The sequence below is a fragment of the Argiope bruennichi genome, chromosome 6 (assembly GCF_947563725.1).
Source record: "Argiope bruennichi chromosome 6, qqArgBrue1.1, whole genome shotgun sequence".
NCBI lineage: Eukaryota > Metazoa > Arthropoda > Arachnida > Araneae > Araneidae > Argiope > Argiope bruennichi.
Window position 1 is genome coordinate 35,649,687 of NC_079156.1, and position 18,629 is coordinate 35,668,315.

An 18,629-nucleotide genomic window follows, 5' to 3' on the forward strand; every position below is an offset into this window, starting at 1 on the left:
GTTAGGGACGGACATCGCAGATGAATCTAATCTCTGCTAATCCAAGGTGTCTTGATCCCTTCTAAAGGGTGTCGCAAAATTAACGCAAGATTTGAATTTACCACCATTCGTGCAATAAAATGTCAGCAACCCTATTAAAAAAACATTTGATAGTTTAGGGTTGGTAAAAATGGAGCATTACAAGATAGAACAACGCGCTTTCATTATTGAACAATATTTCAAAAATGATAAAAGTCTGGCTACCATAGTTGGTAAATTTGAGAATTGACCCCATAGACCGTGTGATTTAACACCATTGGAATTCTTTTTAAGGGGTTGGTCTTGGTCTACCCCACGATTACCCGCTTACTTGAAAGGGTGTAAGACCTTGAAGATCGCCAAAGAGAGAACCTTTATTTATTTATTGAAAGACTTACAGTCATTGCCAGAATATGGGCGGTAAATAAGGGTATACATTACAGTTCATTTGACTAAAATAAAATATTTAAATTAAATAGTTAGAAAACCAATTCTGGATTCAAAAGACTAAGTTGAAAAGTATGGTACTCAGTGAAAGCAGTAACATACATAAGTATAAAAATAATATCACAAAGTCCAAAGGAGACTGTACAGCAATAGCAAACAATATACCAATATCTAATATCATATATCTATCCCATTACATAAAGTGAAAAATAAGTGAATGACACAAATACAAGGAGAAAATACAAAGCATACCTAGAATGACAAAAACATTTAAAAATAAAAACACTAGAAGGTAAATCAAGAATATAAGCAGAAACGTACAAAGATTTTATGGGTTCATTTGAAGTCAAAGGTCTATCCCAACAAGCCCACAAACACGCGCACATTGAAGGAGGAAACTCAACGCTGCATCAATGAAATTCAGCCACATTTATGCAAAATGGTCGTGGAAAATTTCGACAAAAGAGTGCGTATGTGCCAGTAAATCCGTAGAGGCCATTTGCCCTATGTTCTATTCCATATATAATCCTATCCTGTGTAGTTTACGATTCAAAAATATATAATAATTTAAAGAAAAAAATGTGATTTGCTTTTATTTAAATCTTGCATTAACACGTTGTTTTATCGTGTAATTCTCCATTTTTATTAATCCTAAACTATTAGCTATCAAATGGGTTTTTTAATAGGGTTGCTAACACTTTGCTGCATAAATGGTGGCAAATTCAAATCTTGCCTTAATTTCGGGACCCAATTTATGAGGCGCTTCAATTTCACCTAGAAAAGTTCGATGCATCTGAACTCTCTCATCCTTTGCTTATCTCTTAAACAATACGACATCCTATCCGTCTGCAAAACGGAAAACGGTTGGTTGCGCAATATCAGTTTCGCCAACTCAACCATCAATGTACGGTATTGATAAAAGTTTTTGAGAGGGAATAAACAAACAAAAGTAAGAGAGAAAAAACTGTAGAAAGTTCTCAACTGCATAGCATGTGTCTTGATTAACTCCAAAATGGGTCACTACAACGTAAGGTCCGTTACGCGTTGAAACCGGTTTCTTGCGCTATGTCCCAGATTTACTTTTAACTCCTTAACGGAATCTAAATCATCTTCTGGATTCCGAAACAGTCTTCTCCAAGCTGTGTGAAGCAATATATCGGTTGTCATCCAGACATCATCAAACTGAGAAATTCAAGGGCAATTAATAAAGTGCAGTAATTTAGAGGTACTTAGTTGCCAGCTGTGATGTGTGATGCAATGTTTTAGTTCATAGGGGAGATAGTTGCGTGCAATTCCGTCATGATTTCCGCTGTGAAAGTTGGAACTATTTGTGCAGTGATCTTTGGAATTTACTTGCAATGTGTTCAAGGTAAGATGTCGAAATTTTTTTGCACAGTATGGAGCTTCGTTTAATTTTGTGTTTATTGTGACTTATCATTGCAAAGATGAATTCACTCAAATAATTTCTTCTTTTTCGGTTTATCAAGTTTATTTCTGGCATGATCAAGAGTATAGAATTTCTAGAATATTCAAGAAATAATGATTGCTAGCTTTGTAAACATACATTACATAAAGAGTAAATAGTTTTTTTTTTTTTATTTCTTATATATATATAGTATTTAAGCTAATGTATCATCAATAATACTTTAAAATATTGTTTAAATGCTGAAAACATTTTATAAGATGATGTAATAAAATATGCAGCGATTAAAAATTAAATTTAAAAAAATATCTTCCACATATAACTAAATTTTAAGCATAGCAGAATTAATCTGTTTTTAGATAATAAACTTTCAAAAAAATAATTTTTCAATGGTATTTGTTAAAAAAACACAAATAAGCTAAAAGAAATTATATCAGTTCACCTCTCTAATAAGTAGACGCTATTATGCAACTGATTTTATGTGAAAATTAGAAAACAATATAAATAATATTTTCGTTGTATTAAAAATAAAAATGTATTAACTGAAAATATTTTCAAAGAATATTAAATTCACATTATTCAATTATTTACTTGCATTAAATGAAACATAAATATTTTATAATTTTGTCAACGTTTTGGATATCCAAAATAGATAATTTTTGATAGATAATGCATCTAAATGTTCCCAATTATCAATAATGCATATCCCTACGTATTGCAATAATAAATATTTCTTCATAATTAATAGTAATAAAATGTTCTTCCCAAATGGCAATAACAAAAATTCCTTTCAAGTCGCATTAATAAATAATCATTCCCAATTGCAATAATAAATAAATAATTTTGCACCTCAGAAGTAAACTACGATGAGTCTCTGTTTTGCTCATTTTGATGTTTTTATCGCATTTATCCTGATCATAATTTCAGTAGTATAAAATATCTATTGTATTTCGAAGAAAAAATAAACATGTTTTCAGAAAGAAAGAAAAACTAAATACAGTATGACACAATTTGAGCTCAGAAATATCTTTCATCATTCCAGTAAAATGTTAACATTTTTACTTGCGATAGTTTTGCTTTGACAAACAGAAATAGTTTCTAAATATATCTGAAATTGCCTTTTGTCCCTGGTACTTTGTCAACGTTATAGCAGATTCCACATTCTTTTTAAATGTTTTCTAGAAGTTAATTTAGAATATTTTTTCAAAAAAAGTATTTTATAACCTATTTCAAAATTTTTTTTAAAAAAATCTCTTCTTAATAATTTATCTTCTTATGAGCTATAATCCCTATAGCTTGGTATTTTTAAAATTAGCTTTTTAACGTAACAGCGGTAAACAGCACGCTATCAAAATTTGTAAAGTTTTCTTTGGATATTCTTTCTTTTGGCAAGAAATAAATATATTGATTAAAATATTAAATAATATGCAAATGAGAATTATCACATATAAGCAAAAAAAATCCGTAATTAAAGTCTTTTTGTGTAATTAAGGTATTATGTAACTAAGGTATTTTTAAGATAGAGTTTTTGCACTTCACGCTAATGAATTGTATTCGAAATTTCATTCAGATATACACTTTCGTAAAGATTCCACGCCAATTTTAATCCTTCTAGCTTGCTGAATTTTTGACTTATCATGTTTCACACATTTTGAGAGACAAACAAGTATAAGCAAAATTTGAAGAAAAAAAAATTCTAGATTTATTGAATTCTATATCACGAATTATCACCAAAATCTAATTGCAACAGTTTCTACTAATTACACTCTACAACAGAATTTTCCTCGTGATTAATATTTTTTTATAAAAATACAAAAGTAGTATTAAAAAAGATCTGAATTTATCTCTATTATCGAAATCCAACCATTCCACCAAAATAACTTTGTTGCAAAGAAAATTCCTTGGATAGAAATTTTGAAACTAAGCAAATTTCTATTAAGAAAAAAAGAAAGAAAAAACACCGAAATTTACCTATCTATTTTATTAATTTTAATACGTATCCTAAATATATTAAACCTCTTTTGCATAAGTTTGTTGTGTAGAATACATTTTTCATTAAACATTTTCAAACTATGGTAAATATTGAAACACAAAACCTGGAATATTTTCTTGAAACTCTTAATGTATCAAATGCTGTTGCCATTTCTTCTTATGAAGATTATTTTAATAACCTCTTCATTATCATCATTCATTGGAGTGCCTTCATTACATTTCTTAAAACTTTGTAGTATGTAAAGCGCAGCTAAATATTCAACAATCGCATGATTAAAAGTAGAGCGCTCTATACCTTCTTCAGAAGAGAAAATGATATTCTTTTTGAAATGTCGCTATATTTCAAAAAAGAAACAAAATACAAAACATACAAAGTGTGATCTTACCAGAACTTTCTCGTATATTCTTTAAAAAAAACATATTATTAGATTGAATTAGATTGTGGACTATCGTTAGAATCGTGAACGCAATGACGACTCAGATTTTTATTGCAGTTGAAGGTTTGTGCTTGGTAGCAGAGCAATAAAATATTCATTTTGAACAGCTTTATTTTGATAATTTGAAACCAAAATATAACACATAATTACAATTTTAGTCAAACGATCATTTACCAAATTTCATTTATTTACTTCTTTGCGTTTTTAACTTATGAAGTTTGCACGATCGCGAAATAAAGGACCCACAAATGACCTTGACTGATTTGATACAATATTAAACCCTTTCTAAGCCCGTGGGAAGTATGCTTCCCACCAAATTTATCAATCTTTGTATGAAATTATGTAGGTTGGCATAAGTTTTGACAAATTTTTTTAGAAAGACAGAAACTTAGATGCTTCATTTCTTTATCTCATACAAAATGATGTGTCTTGGTTTGTCACTTAATTATTAATTAGCCAAATTAATTAATTAATCAAATTAAATTTATCTAATAAGCTAAATGAATCCTTTTTCTTATTTTAATTTCAAGCCTAAAAATATTTTAACATAATATGACTAGAAAAAAAATGGCCCTTTAAAGGGTTAACGCAGATCTACACTTTAGACACAACCCAAATTGTATAGCTCTTCATGTTTTATTATTATCATATTCACTTGCACTTGAAGAATCGAATGAACAGATTTCCTCTGAAGGCATTTCATTCAAAAATTGAGTGATATCTACACATTTGGTCTAAAGACTGCATAATAAGTTTCGCCCATATAGCACGAAGCACTTTTAAGCTACCGTATTCATAGACAGGCAGACAAAGCGATAAAAAAATATTATTCCAAAATATATATATATATATATATTAGATTCGAAGAGGTCTGAAACACGGAGATGTATTGAATTTCGAAATCCCAAATTCGAATTTTTTTGCAATTGCAATACTTTTTCTTCATATAATACAAAATTAAAAAAAAAAAATATTTGATCGGAAAGATTCCGTTATTTAGAAATCCATTCTTAACATGGAAAGTAAATAACATGTAAATGTAATTCAAAATCAAAATTCCATTCAAAATTTTAGTTTATCAGAAAAATTCGTTAAATAGAAACTTTTTGGATGGAGATTCATTCTATTGTACGTTTATCGCATTTTCATATTTAACCATCTAGCTCGATGAAATTTAGAATTATCGAGTTGACATACGATGCACAAGGTACGTGAACATAATAATTCCAATAGACACAAAACATTTTCACATAATGAATATGTTATGCAATTAGAATTAATGATTTTTTATAGCTTTTCAATTAATTGTAAACTGCTTCTTAATGTCTTACACAGTTGATATGCTTATAACTGATATTTATCTTTATGATGTCGTGTCCGCGTTACCACTGAAAGGGGGTGCAGTAGCTTCTGAGGGTAAAGACCCCTGAGCAGCTGAGAGCAGAAGTCTGACTTCTAGCTCATATGAAGATAAAAATCACACATTCGCTTGCACAACCCCTTTTTACGGGGGGGGGGGCACAATCACACACCTCACAGATAAAGAACAGACATGCCCGAACCGGGATTCGAACCCGGGACGCCGAGATCACGGGAAGATGCACGACCCCTATGCAAGGTCGCCGGTGATATTTATTTTAAAGTTTTCATAGCTATTATTATAAAATTATGATGGACGGTAAAATTATGAAAATCAATGATTTTCATGTTAAATTAATAGTTCACCTTGGAAATTCAATTTTTTAAATCCGGTAATAGTTAAAAGATCGTTTTTACGATTGTCTTAAATTGTCGATATTTTTTACTTTCTGGTATGCGTAGTATAGATAAAGTATAATAATCGTCAAAAAAATTCGAACGTGAGATTTTGACGAATCTCCGTGTTTTAAACCACCCTTTGTTCGGAAAAGACATTTTTAGAAATTGTCCGTCTGTCTATGACAAAGATAACTCAAAAACGCTTTGAGATACACGGGTGAAATTTGGTACATTGTTTTTACACCAAAGTTGCAGATTTCTATCAAATTTTCAGCAGAATCCATTCGGAGAAAGTCTGTCTGTCCCGCTGTCCGAATGTAAGTTAACACGATAATTACAAAACGATGAGAGTTAGATAGATAAAATTAGATACACAGATTTAATATCTTCTAGTATAGATACCGATCAAATTTTGAGCCAAACCCAAGAAAAGGGTTGACTGTCTGTCTGTCTGTTAGTACCAAAAACATTTAAATGCTTCGTCTTAAAACCACAATGACTTAAATATAAAAAATTCTGTATGATCTTTTGTGTCTTCAAGTGTTGTTAATGTCAAATTTTTTGTTTTAATTGGTTTGGTAAAACGTATCTAAAACACAAATTCGAATTTTAGATACTATTAGTGCAAGCCAGGGATTAATCGCCAAATAATTCACCAAGAATGATGCGATAAATTCAGTAAAAACGCTAAATTCATGCCAAAATTTAATATTTTGTAATAACTGTACGCAAATACCATGTAAGGCATTTTCTGGCATGACAAGTTTATTAGAGAGTATGCCAGAAAGTTTTCAGGAGACTACTCCAACTGGTTTTAATAGTTCAGGAATCAATTTGTTGATTGTCTTATGTAGTCTATATTTTTGACTTTTTTTTTTTGCATTTTTATTTGTTCCATTAGAATATTAAATATATATATAACCATTATATTTCCATCTTTTCTGATTTGCAGTTCTTCAGAATAAGAAAATAAAAAAAAATGTTTTGAAAAGGAAATGAAATGGACTTCCAGGAAATAATACTATTGATTGTATTTTTCGTTTCGCAATCCCATTTCCTTAGTATTTTTCCCCCCCATTTCCATTCTGTTTTTGTCCTAGTAGCTGGATCTCGATAGGTGGAATTATTTTCTTAAACTTATTTTTTTAAAAACTTCGTGAAAACATTTTAATGTAGACTGTTTTTTTAATAATTTTTTTCTACATTTTTACTTTTTTGTATATAAAACAAGCAAGGAGAAGATCGACAAAATCGACAAAAAATTCGACTTCGAGATTTTGAGAAATTAGCTCGTTTTGTACATACCTGCGTACGAACTCTTTGATGAATCAGTTAGCGATGTATAACAGTCATTGCTGAGTCTGTTTGTTAGTTAATAATGGAAATCATTTAGGGATTATCCGTGTTTCAAAGTACAACGCTCCTATTACAATAGAATCTGCTTGTAAATTAACGACTTCACTTCACAATTCGAAGTTAAGTCTGCGTTCTGTGAAAAGGATCATAGAAAACCTTTTCTTGCATTTATTTTTTAGAAAATATCGTATTTCATATTTATTTCATTTCATGCAAACACGTGCTGAAAATGTGTACTTTCCTATGTTTAATTTTAAGTAATATTTAACTTATTTTTTTAATTTGAGCTTTTGTCAATGTGATGGTAGCACGTTGATAAAAGCTAATCTTTTCCATGCTTGTATAACGGGTTCACACAGCTTAAATTTTATTTTTATTTTGTGTAAAATAAATTTTTGGAAGAAATGGTTAAAATATTTTTTTTAAAAATTGATTTTTTTAAACTTTTAAAATAATATAAAAATCACTTTTGTTCTGTAATATTTTTGAAAGTTATTGTGGAAAAATGCAAAATTTCGCTTATTTTTTACTTAATGAAAATTCAACCAAGAGTGTTCAACTAATTCATTAGAACTTCTTGATACAATTTGAATTCTTTCAAGTGCTGATTGCACATAACTTTTGAATTTCAGAAATTTAAAGTGAATTATTCATCTAGTGTCGAAATTCTCGTTCAATGCAAATGCGAGTTCTGAAATACTCAATGGTTTATCCCTCCTTGGTTCCCAAACAATTACGCACTTTCCATGAAGTTTTCAGCTTTTGTTTTTACCTCGATTACGATTCATTCCCTTTTCATTGATAAACATTGACCCTGCAGGTGTCTCCATATCATTAAAATGAAGTACCCGTCGTCCTTCGCAAAACACTTACCATTTAGAGCCGTAGATTGACTTTTTATGAAGTAACCGTCACTCTACTTCAACCCACACAAAATGAATATTTTATCGTGAATTAAGAACACCGTCGATAGATGAAAGCTTCTCAACATAACTGTGACCACTTACATGGCTGACATATTAAAGATTCATTTGAAAATTCAAAACATTTATTGTTAGGTACTCTGCATGATATTAGCATAATTATTTCATTCTAATTGTTGGCATATAATTTAAATCCGCGCCTCTTTTATCATTGCTCGTCCTAAATAATTATTGATCAAAAAAAATTTTCTGCTCCTGCTCAAATTGTACGCTGGGAAAAAAACTGGATGAGAGTGTTTTCTTGGTTTAATTTAGTTATGTTAACGTTCCGTTTTAAAAGCAATATTAGGGCTATTTTGGGAAGGACGTCGCAATTTTGAGCCGGGGTCAGATGACGAAGACAACACCTGAGCTGGCACCACCCTCTCTAAACTTCTACACTACACCAGGACATTTAGCCTCGATGGATTTAGCGGGCACGATACCTGCTTACCAGCCGGTTTTTCGATTGAAACGGGTCTCGAACCTGAAACCTTCCAGTTTCGAAGCCGAGATCTTACCACAAAAACGAAACTAATAGACAGACTTTCCTCTGCGAATTTCATTGCAAAATTTTATTGCAATCTACAAAATTGATTGAAAGACCTCATGCAAAATTTCATGCTCTTGGCTCTTTGAATTTCTGAGTTACAGTATTCACTCTACTGATAGGCATAATTCAGAAAAAATCTTTTCATTGTCATAAATGTTTAAGACATAGAGATTTGTCAAAAGCTTGAATCCTTCTTATAATTACAATAGTTTGCATTTGCAAATTTCGCATGAGTCAAAAGCAAAAAGAAGCATTTATTAATGATATTCAAAAAATAAATTTAATTAAATAATTTTGGTGGAAAAAAATAAATAGATTCCATAAATTATTTCAAATCAAGCAAATAATTTGTATTTATTTTAAATAATTGGCAACTTTTCCATGAAATACTTCAAATCAAGACAAGTTTCGAAAATCTTTATTCATTTAAACATTAAAATCTGATATCTGTTCTTTCTGATAGCTAATTACAAAATTTGGAGTTTGCAATCCTATTAAGGATGGAAACCCGCATTAAAACCCTCTCTTAATTAATATTTGCAACAGTGATCACGATTTGTAATAGGATGCTACATCTGTACACCCACATATTAAAAGCATTATCTTTTCAATTATACCAATTTAATTGCTGTATAGCGTTTTTGCTCATTTTAATTTAAAAAAAAAATATTTTTAAGCTGATCTTACAACAATACATTACATTGCTCTAGAGGAATTTAAATCGTTTTCATTATTGCTATAAATATTTCATCCTTGATTTTTTTTTCTCATTGTTTATAATGAAGATGACTTATTTCCTTCTCTCGTGTGTGAACGAATGCGTGCGTGCGTGCTTGCGAAATGAGTACGTTTCAGTTTAAAATATGCGTTTAGTAAAAATTTTAAATTCTGTTGTACTTACAATAAAGTTTTAACTTTGGAAATAAACAACGGTAAGAAATTTTTCAAAGATAATTAATTTTTTTAACAATTTCAACAAGACACTTTTTGCATCATTTGATACTTAAACACTTCCGTTTCAAATTTTAGAGGAAATAATAGAAAATTAAGGAGATGGATAGCACAACGTGCAGAACGATGTAAGGTTCCTAAAATATTATCTGCTACATGTCTAACAAAATTTGAATTTTAAAAGTAGCTTGTTGAGAAGCTATAAGAAACAAGCTGCGCAAAATACAAAGTACAAAATTTTAGCAATTATCTTCATCGTGTCATCACTGGTGGCCATTAAACAAATAAGAAACATATATAACATTCACAAAATTAATAGAATAAAAAAAAATAATCTAAAATAAATTATTAACAGAACTTTTTAGGTTAAAAATATGTCGAAATTTCAAACTGTATCAACCAGTTTAGTAGAAATGCGGTCTCATAATGTTCATTTCCTAGGCCGTAAAATGTCATTGTATCAAACCCCCAAAAAATAAAAACTGTTGCGCCAAGTTCCATCGCTTCTACGCTTTCTCCAAGTAAAAAAAAAAAAAAAAAAAAAAATGAGCGACAAATCATCAATTAATAATTAATCCCGATGCATTAACACCGACCACGGCACGCAGGGAGTGGTTTGCTGACTGCTCTACATGCTATCTAGATTAATGGCTCCAGTCGTTTTTTGTAGGCAACTGGGTCGTTTCTAAGTAGAGATCGATATGGAAATGAAAACATCGATGGATACATAAATAGGGAGAGTGGATTGTAGAAGATTAAACTCAAGTAAGAGTTGTGTCAAAGAAATTATTGGATGAGGGTGGCTTTGTTGACCCGATTGTGAAGCAGTTTTCATTATCCCCAAGAGCTTCCTTTGTTTTAACTATTAGATGATTGAAAATAAAGTTTAAGCCATTTGAGTTTATCTTGCGGAACTATTGTCTTATGAAAATAAGTTAAAACTCTTACATAATGCGTTTTTATTTGAATTAGGCAGCTTCGGCGACCAGCTATTTGCCCACTCTGTGTCTTTGCCTTATTCGAACACTTCATGAATAAGCTTTGCCACTTACTGAGTCATTAAGCTTAGCCATCCAATCAGCTAAAATGCAAACAAAATAAATTTTTATTACTTTACTTCATCAAAATAAATATTTAGATTTGTTTTAGTCCAATTCCACATTGCAAGAGTATATTTTGACAGAATTTATTATAGAATATTTTATTTACAAAATTCGTAAAAATATTTATAAGTAACAGTTCACTAATTCCTTTTCTTATAATAATAATAATAACAACAACCAAGGATATTCTTATACTTTGTGGAACCCCACCGAGGGGGAGGCACCTCAGGAATAACCACCAGTATGGTGGTTGGTTCTCGCCACAAAGGTGGGTACAGAAAAGGTGGGAGATTGGTTATCTCCCATCAATGACGGGGCGCACTTCCCACGGGAAGGGTTGTACCATGGCCGATGGTGGGTCTTATGACTCAACCACAGTTCCCGCCAGTGTTGTCGTCGCTGCCGTCCGTGATTTATTTTTTCCGTGTGCCTCAGAACGGGTGGAAGTAGTCAATTTGTGATTATATTTTGTGAAAAAATGCCCTTAACGTTTAAGGCCGGCATCTTTAAACCGAATCCCTATGTCAAATAGATTAGTTTCAAGCCTTTACAGTATAATTTAATCAGCTATTAAATGCCTTTGGCAACTAGCCCACCTTATTAATATCATTAATTTAGTCATATCAATTATCTTTGGTGAATTATATATTGTCACACAAAAATACAGTAGTATTTTAATTTATACCTGTACAATAGACATGGAGCATTCCTATTATTTGGAAACTTGCGAAATAAGTTGATGAATCAAGTTGTCGAGATCGGTCTATTTATTGGCGCTGGGGGCTGTATTAAAGCTTTACATTGCGACATCCCACAAAAATGAATAGCAATGTAGGGGATGTGATAATCGATGACATATCTAGGAGTTACAAGTTTTTATATGAAATAAATTTAGTGAAATTGGTACATTGGTTATGCCCAAGAAACTGAATTCTTCGTTTTGCCAGTTATATATATAACTTATGATTTTGTTTCTTTTGGATTATAAATGTGTTTCTTTTGAATTTTTGTTGTTAATACAAATTATTTATTGTTCTGTCATGTTATAAATTTTTACTTATTTGTTAATTACTTGTAACAAAAAATGAGCCCAGCTGTTGCAGTTGTCTGTTAGAATTTTCTTTTGAAACATCTCTTAAAATTGGAGGACAGAGGAGAATTAGTGTAAGCAATCATGGATGGCATATCCAAGAATTATGAGCTTCATATGAAATAAAAATTGACGAATTTCATTCAGTGGATATAAAAGGAAACTAATACTTTGGTATTGCCTATTATTTTGAATATATAGATATTTTAGGGTTTTGTTTCTTTTGGATTGATTATAAATGGATTGATTAATTATGAACGGAATTAATAAAAGAAAACGTGTTCTTTGCCTGGGTCAACATGATTTTCTTCACCGTACCATGAAATCATACAAAAGGAATATATTTACAAAAAATTTTAATGTACCTTCCATTCAAGCTCAATAAAATAATTATAAATATTATAGTTAATATATTTATTTAAGAGATCACTGTCACTCACGTGCAAGGAAAATAATATAATATGTTTTGTTTATTACATTTAATTACATGCTCATTGCCATTCCTGTAAAAAAAAAATATTAAATGCATTTATTTGTATGAAAGTTACCATGACGAAAATTAGAAATTAATTTGCAAAAAATTGTAAGCAACGTAAAAAAAAAAGCACAACAATCAAACTGGCATTATTGAATAGACTTTTCTTTTTAATACCTAGATAGTACAAAAATTGTCTCGTTTATTTAAAGAATAAAATTCGAATAGGTACATAATATAATATTTAGTAAAATAATATTTATAATATTTAGATCGATTCAAATAAAAATATTTATTCTATTCTAGTTTTCATTCCAGATGTTTCAAAATCAAAAGTTCATAGTGGAAAATTTTAGATAGAAAAAAGTGAAAACTGTGATGGGATTTTAATTAGTATCTATGGAATCGTTTGCTTGTACATAAACCTTATCATATTTTGAACAAGTTTTAAGTAAGTTCTCATGTCGAAATATTACATGATTGAATTCGTGGATTTTTCCCAACATTTACTTGATGAAATAGTTAGACCTAAATTTGTCAGAATCTGATTTCTTAATCTATTTCAGTAAAAAATTTCTTTAAATTATTGATCAGCTGAAATTTTTTTTAATTCATTTCAATCGGATTCAATTAATCTTTTTTAATCTAATTAAAAATGTCTCATTCAAAACTGAAGTACATTTTGCAAGTTGCCATTCAATGATTTAAATGAAACTAAAAATTACTAGATCGCGAATTAATTTGATAATGATTTAAATTTCATTTTTTGATTGCAAAAATAAAAACTTGCCCTAGTTAAATTAAATATTTCTGTGATGTAATAATATTCGTTTTAAGGTCTTTGACATGGCATTGATTTCTTTTCTTTTATTGCATTGTTAACTGAGCACAAGTAAACTTGTTTGGAAAAAAGAAGGGGGGGGGAGGAAACAAATAGAAAGAAATATGTAAAACATAAAACAGACAAGTGTGCAGACAAATTGGCATTAACTCTTGATAATATGCTAATTGAAACATGTTCTCGTCAATTCTTCGCAAATGTTTATACATTACATTCATAAATGCTAACTATATTGCTGGAACTTATAAAAACAAAAATTTGTGGTAGCTGCAATGATAATGCATTAATAATAAAGATAAAAATGTTTTTAAAAACATTCTTTCATTAATGCAATAAAAAGTAATTATTTTTTCCAATAATAAAAAATTTGAAAGTTAAAATAAAAATCGTAAGACAGTGAAGAATTAAATAGAACGATAAATAGATAATTTATGTTATAAGCGAAAAAAAATTAAATTTCATTAAAAACTGAAATATGTAATAAATATGATCGAAATTACAATTAATTTAGAATATTTAATATGATTTTATAACACTCATTATAAATTAAACCGACACTCATTATAAATTAAACCGACACTCATTATAAATGTTAAAACGCAAATGAATGGCTGAAAACTCTGGAATATTTTCGGGAACTTTGGAATTGGTTTAATCATTGCACCATTGATAAACTTTAGGCTTAACTGCATATTTAAAAATGGAGATGGATGATTATCTGGAAAATGTATGAGATAATATCTGGAAAACTAAGTTTACCTCGGTACTTTTTTTTTCTTCTTTTTTTTGTAAAATTGTGTTCTTTCGGAGAAAATATTTAAATTCGAATCCCATACTGATTACATATGAATATTTTTTAATCTTAACTACATTTGAAAAGGTCATTTAAATAAAAAAAAAATCATGAATGCACTTAGTTTAAATGCTATTTGAAACAATCTGCTATATTACAGTATTCATTTTATAGTTTTATCTATCATTACTTATATTTTTGAACTTGCACTCAGTTTTTACCATGGTGAAATCGGGTTCGAGATGACGCTATATAACATTGTCAGCATTAGCGCAGATAGAAAAAGGCTCTAATAGTTAGTTATAAAAAAACGGGTGTATGTGTGTTTAAAATCACGTTTTTTCAGGAAGTAACCAATATAAATAAGCTTAAAAAGCAAAACAGAGGAATTTCAACACACGCGTCAATCATGCCGTTCTGACCACTATACAGCACTGTCCACACTTTGAAGCACAAGTTGATTGTACTTATTATAATAGTTAGTTATAAACAAGTGTGTGTGTGTGTGTGTGTGCGTGTGTGCGTGTGTGCGTGTGTGCGTGTGTGTGTGTGTGTGTAAAATCATTTTTTAAAGGAAAAACACCTGTCTAGATAAACTTAAAAAGTAAAACCTTCTTATGAAATAAATAAATTTATATATATATACAAGAATTACTCATTGAAATTCATAAGATATTAGATATCAGGGGATAACACAGAATGAAAGCTAAAATGTTGCAGGTAGCAAATATCAAAGCACCTGAAAGCTTGATGAGCAGATGGATTTGTTGACAAAAGTTTACAATTGAAAGAAATTGTATCAAATGTTTGATTAGACAATTTGTAATTTTCATTCTGAAAGTTTTTGGTAAAAAGTGCTACTTTTTTTTATAATTTCTCAAAATTCAAAAAATTATGTCGGGGAAGAGAAGAAAACTTCTTTAGAACGATAACTGTTTATTCTTTTCGATACACGACAGATTTTTTTCCAAGCTTATTATTAGAAACTATACTATAGAAGAAGAAGAAAACGTTCGAAACTGTAGAAAATACCAGAAAAAAAGTTTTATGTTAAATTTTAAAATTGAAGAGCATTAAGGGATTACTATGATTAGATATGTTCCTACTTTAATGATTGTATGTGTAATAAATATGTCTGGACCCCTCAGACACGAGGTTCCTTTATAAGAAAAAACCGTTTAAAAGTATAGAAAAACAAATCAAACTATGAAGTATTGTATTTATAGTAGAAGAACGTATCTTCGAAACATCTATTGACTAATATGTATCATATTCTTTCCAGGTCGAATCCGCCGTTGTTACTCGTGTCGTTCCAGAGGTGAATTAGGAGATTGCAAAGATCCCTTCAAATACAATATGACGGTCATAGATGAGGTGAAAGGTGTAGAGGTCATCCCTTGCGCTTCCGGATGGTGTGCAAAGATTATTGAGGGAGAAACTGATGGTAAGAACATCTTCTCACTTAATTCGAATTAACACATAAAACAACCAAAAAGCCTCGTCAGTTGAGACAAGTTACGAACAAGGAACTGGACTTGGAAAAAAGATTATATTTTCTGTTCTGTGACTGTTAATTTAATTTTTTGTAATTCAACATTTTTAAAAACATTCTTACAACGCTAAAATACATACCATATCTGATAAATTTTATAGATTCTTATCAAAGTTTGGACGAAATACATTTATGCGAAATCTGATTAACTTCACATCCGTGTTCATGTGAACACGACAATTAAAATGAGCTAGGCATAAATAATGGAGGGATAAAATTTGGTACATAATTTGGTACATCCAACTAATTTAAGCATGCTTTATTTGTATAACATATAATTAAATATAATTTGAAACTACATGGAACTGCGCGCGAGTTTTATAACACTCTTTATTTTAATGGGTTGCTTATAGTGAATTTCACTGTTGCCATTAGTGAATGGGTCTATTCTGGTAACTATTTAATTGAATAAATTGCATACAAATGCGATTAAATATATTACCCAACAAATGAATAAATATCTAATAAAAATAAAGTGAATATACAGAGTGTGAAAGATTAATCAAACAATTGAGAAATAAAATTCTAAAAAAATTAAGAAATCTTTCAAGTAAAAAAATTCTGATTGGGCAAGGTTAAGGTTGATGAATTGTTACAAATTTACGTCTCACGTTCAGGGTCAATTTAACACGGTCATTGATTTCTCATTTAAGTTTTTACTGAATAAAGTAGGAAAAAAAGGAATATAAAAACATTGAATAATTCTCCGAATTAAAATTCTTTGCTAAGTGCTTTAATATGAATAAAGAAGAATATAAATTCTAAATTCTAGGAATAAAGTTCTAGGAATTTTTCTTTATTCTAGAAATTAGAATAAAAGATTATTTATTGTTGGTTTTACTGTCTTATTCTTTGTTTCTGTGCATGTTGCCAATATTAAATGCGTTATGAAAAATAAAATTGATTGAATTAAGAACAGTTTTTTAAAAAACAAATTCCTTATAAGGTTGATTCTCAAACAGAAATGATTATATTGTTGCTTTTAATCAAATAAAGAATTATGAGATATTGGTTAAATATATCAGCAGATTAACTAATAGGCTAAAAAAAATAAGAACATCTATTCACTTAATACTTTTTAAAATGGTTTTCTTCGAAATTTTTCTTACTACTTTTTTTTTAATATTTATTAATGATGATTTATTAAAAACAACTCTTTTAACTATCTAAAGTTATTATTAGCAACAAATACCTGATTATGAAATTTTTTCTTAAAAAATTAATAGTTTTGATCAAATTTGTTTTGTTAATTAAAGAACATGATTATTTTATTAGAACGATGATAATATTTGACTAAAACGACAATTATGCAATTAAATTAATGCTGTATTTTCTCAAAATGAAGTTTTAGTTTTAATAAATATTTATCGATTTAATCTACAGAATTTGATGTGGCAACCGAACGGATGTGCGTCCAGCGACCACCAGCCGATGGCGAAGAACGGTGCTCGGACACTATTATTGACCGAAAACGCGTTTTCATGTGTTTCTGTCAAGGAGATTTATGCAATGGAAGCCCCCGGATTCATCAATTGATCAGCTATTTGATGCCAGTTTTGCTCGCCATTCTGGCAATCAATAACAACAGGTGGCAACATGTGTGAAAACTCCTGTGAAAATAATCTTTTAAAAATTACCGATATGTATATATTAGAAAACTCTATTAGCCAGTAATTGTACAATTCCATTTTATTTCTAGTGATAGATTTAATCAGGTCTACAGACAGGAAAGAAAAAGACATACTGGATTGCTCAACTGATAATATATATAGTCGCTTTTGATAATTTTGGACAGATTTTTAGCATACATTCTTTGTCAGAAAATTATGCAATTTTCAACTCTTTATGTTGCCATTTTAATAATAGCAATAAATTATTAATGAAATTGTAATAAATTTTAAAATGATATATCTGGTTGAAGTTTTTGCTTCATTGACTAATATTGCTATATTTATAATTTAATCACTGTATGTTCTAGGTACAGTTCAGAAAATTATAATCTATTTAAAAAAGATTTAAAACATAGTTAATATTTTCCATATTTTTTTCTTAGATTTTTAAGGTAAGAAATTATATTTAAAATAAATCGTTTGCTTATACTTTTTGTATTATGGCAATTTCCTTGGTCAAACTTTCAGATAGACAATAATTAGGAAAGAAATTAAAACTCTAAACGAAATTTATTAATATTTATAATCTTATTATATTGTCATCGATAATTGAAGTAGTTATGACTATTACGATTTTGCATCTTTGAGTTTTTATCCAAAAAATATTTTGAGCTAAAATTTTGTTACTGAATTTCATCCAACTGTATTAAAAATTAAATACACATATTATAAATTATTTGACGAATATGCTATTAATGTGTATCTCTTAAATTTATCTAGTCTTGTTAGAAAATGTATAGAAAAGTGCCCAGTTTTTTAAGGGACCTGAAACGTTGAATAAGAATGATTTTATTTTGTTTTAAAATATTTTATATTTTGTTAATAAATGTGTTTTATCATATTTCTCTCACTCATATTTTACGAAATAAATGAGAAAAAAGAACTTCTATTTTCAGACATTTTTTGATGTTACCTTCATTAATTTAACATTTGGGGATGGCATCTTAACTAAGTACAAAGAAACAAGATTATTTTGTAATTATAACAATGATTTTAATTATTAAACTAATCAATCAAAATATTTTATTAATAATGTGAAATTTCTATAACTTGCCATTATTTCGTTGTAAAATTGTGCAGAAATGAACTTTTTTTTAATAATTTTACTTTTAGGGAATTTTTTATTTTTGCACAAATTTTTATCATTTTACAAATAAAAAGAAATTATTTTAATACAAGGAACTAAAAGAGTTGAATAGTACTCATCA

The 18,629-nt window shown here is 29.2% G+C and overlaps 1 protein-coding gene across 1 annotated transcript; it reads left to right on the forward strand.

The window, feature by feature from the left end:
* Positions 1-1,390: 1,390 nt before the first annotated feature.
* Positions 1,391-17,790, forward strand: LOC129972187 (protein quiver-like). Its single transcript, XM_056086217.1, has 3 exons — positions 1,391-1,834; positions 15,482-15,643; positions 17,135-17,790. Exons 1-3 carry the CDS (start codon positions 1,765-1,767, stop codon positions 17,353-17,355), a joined length of 453 nt encoding a protein of 150 aa, XP_055942192.1. The 5' UTR covers positions 1,391-1,764; the 3' UTR covers positions 17,356-17,790.
* Positions 17,791-18,629: the final 839 nt, after the last annotated feature.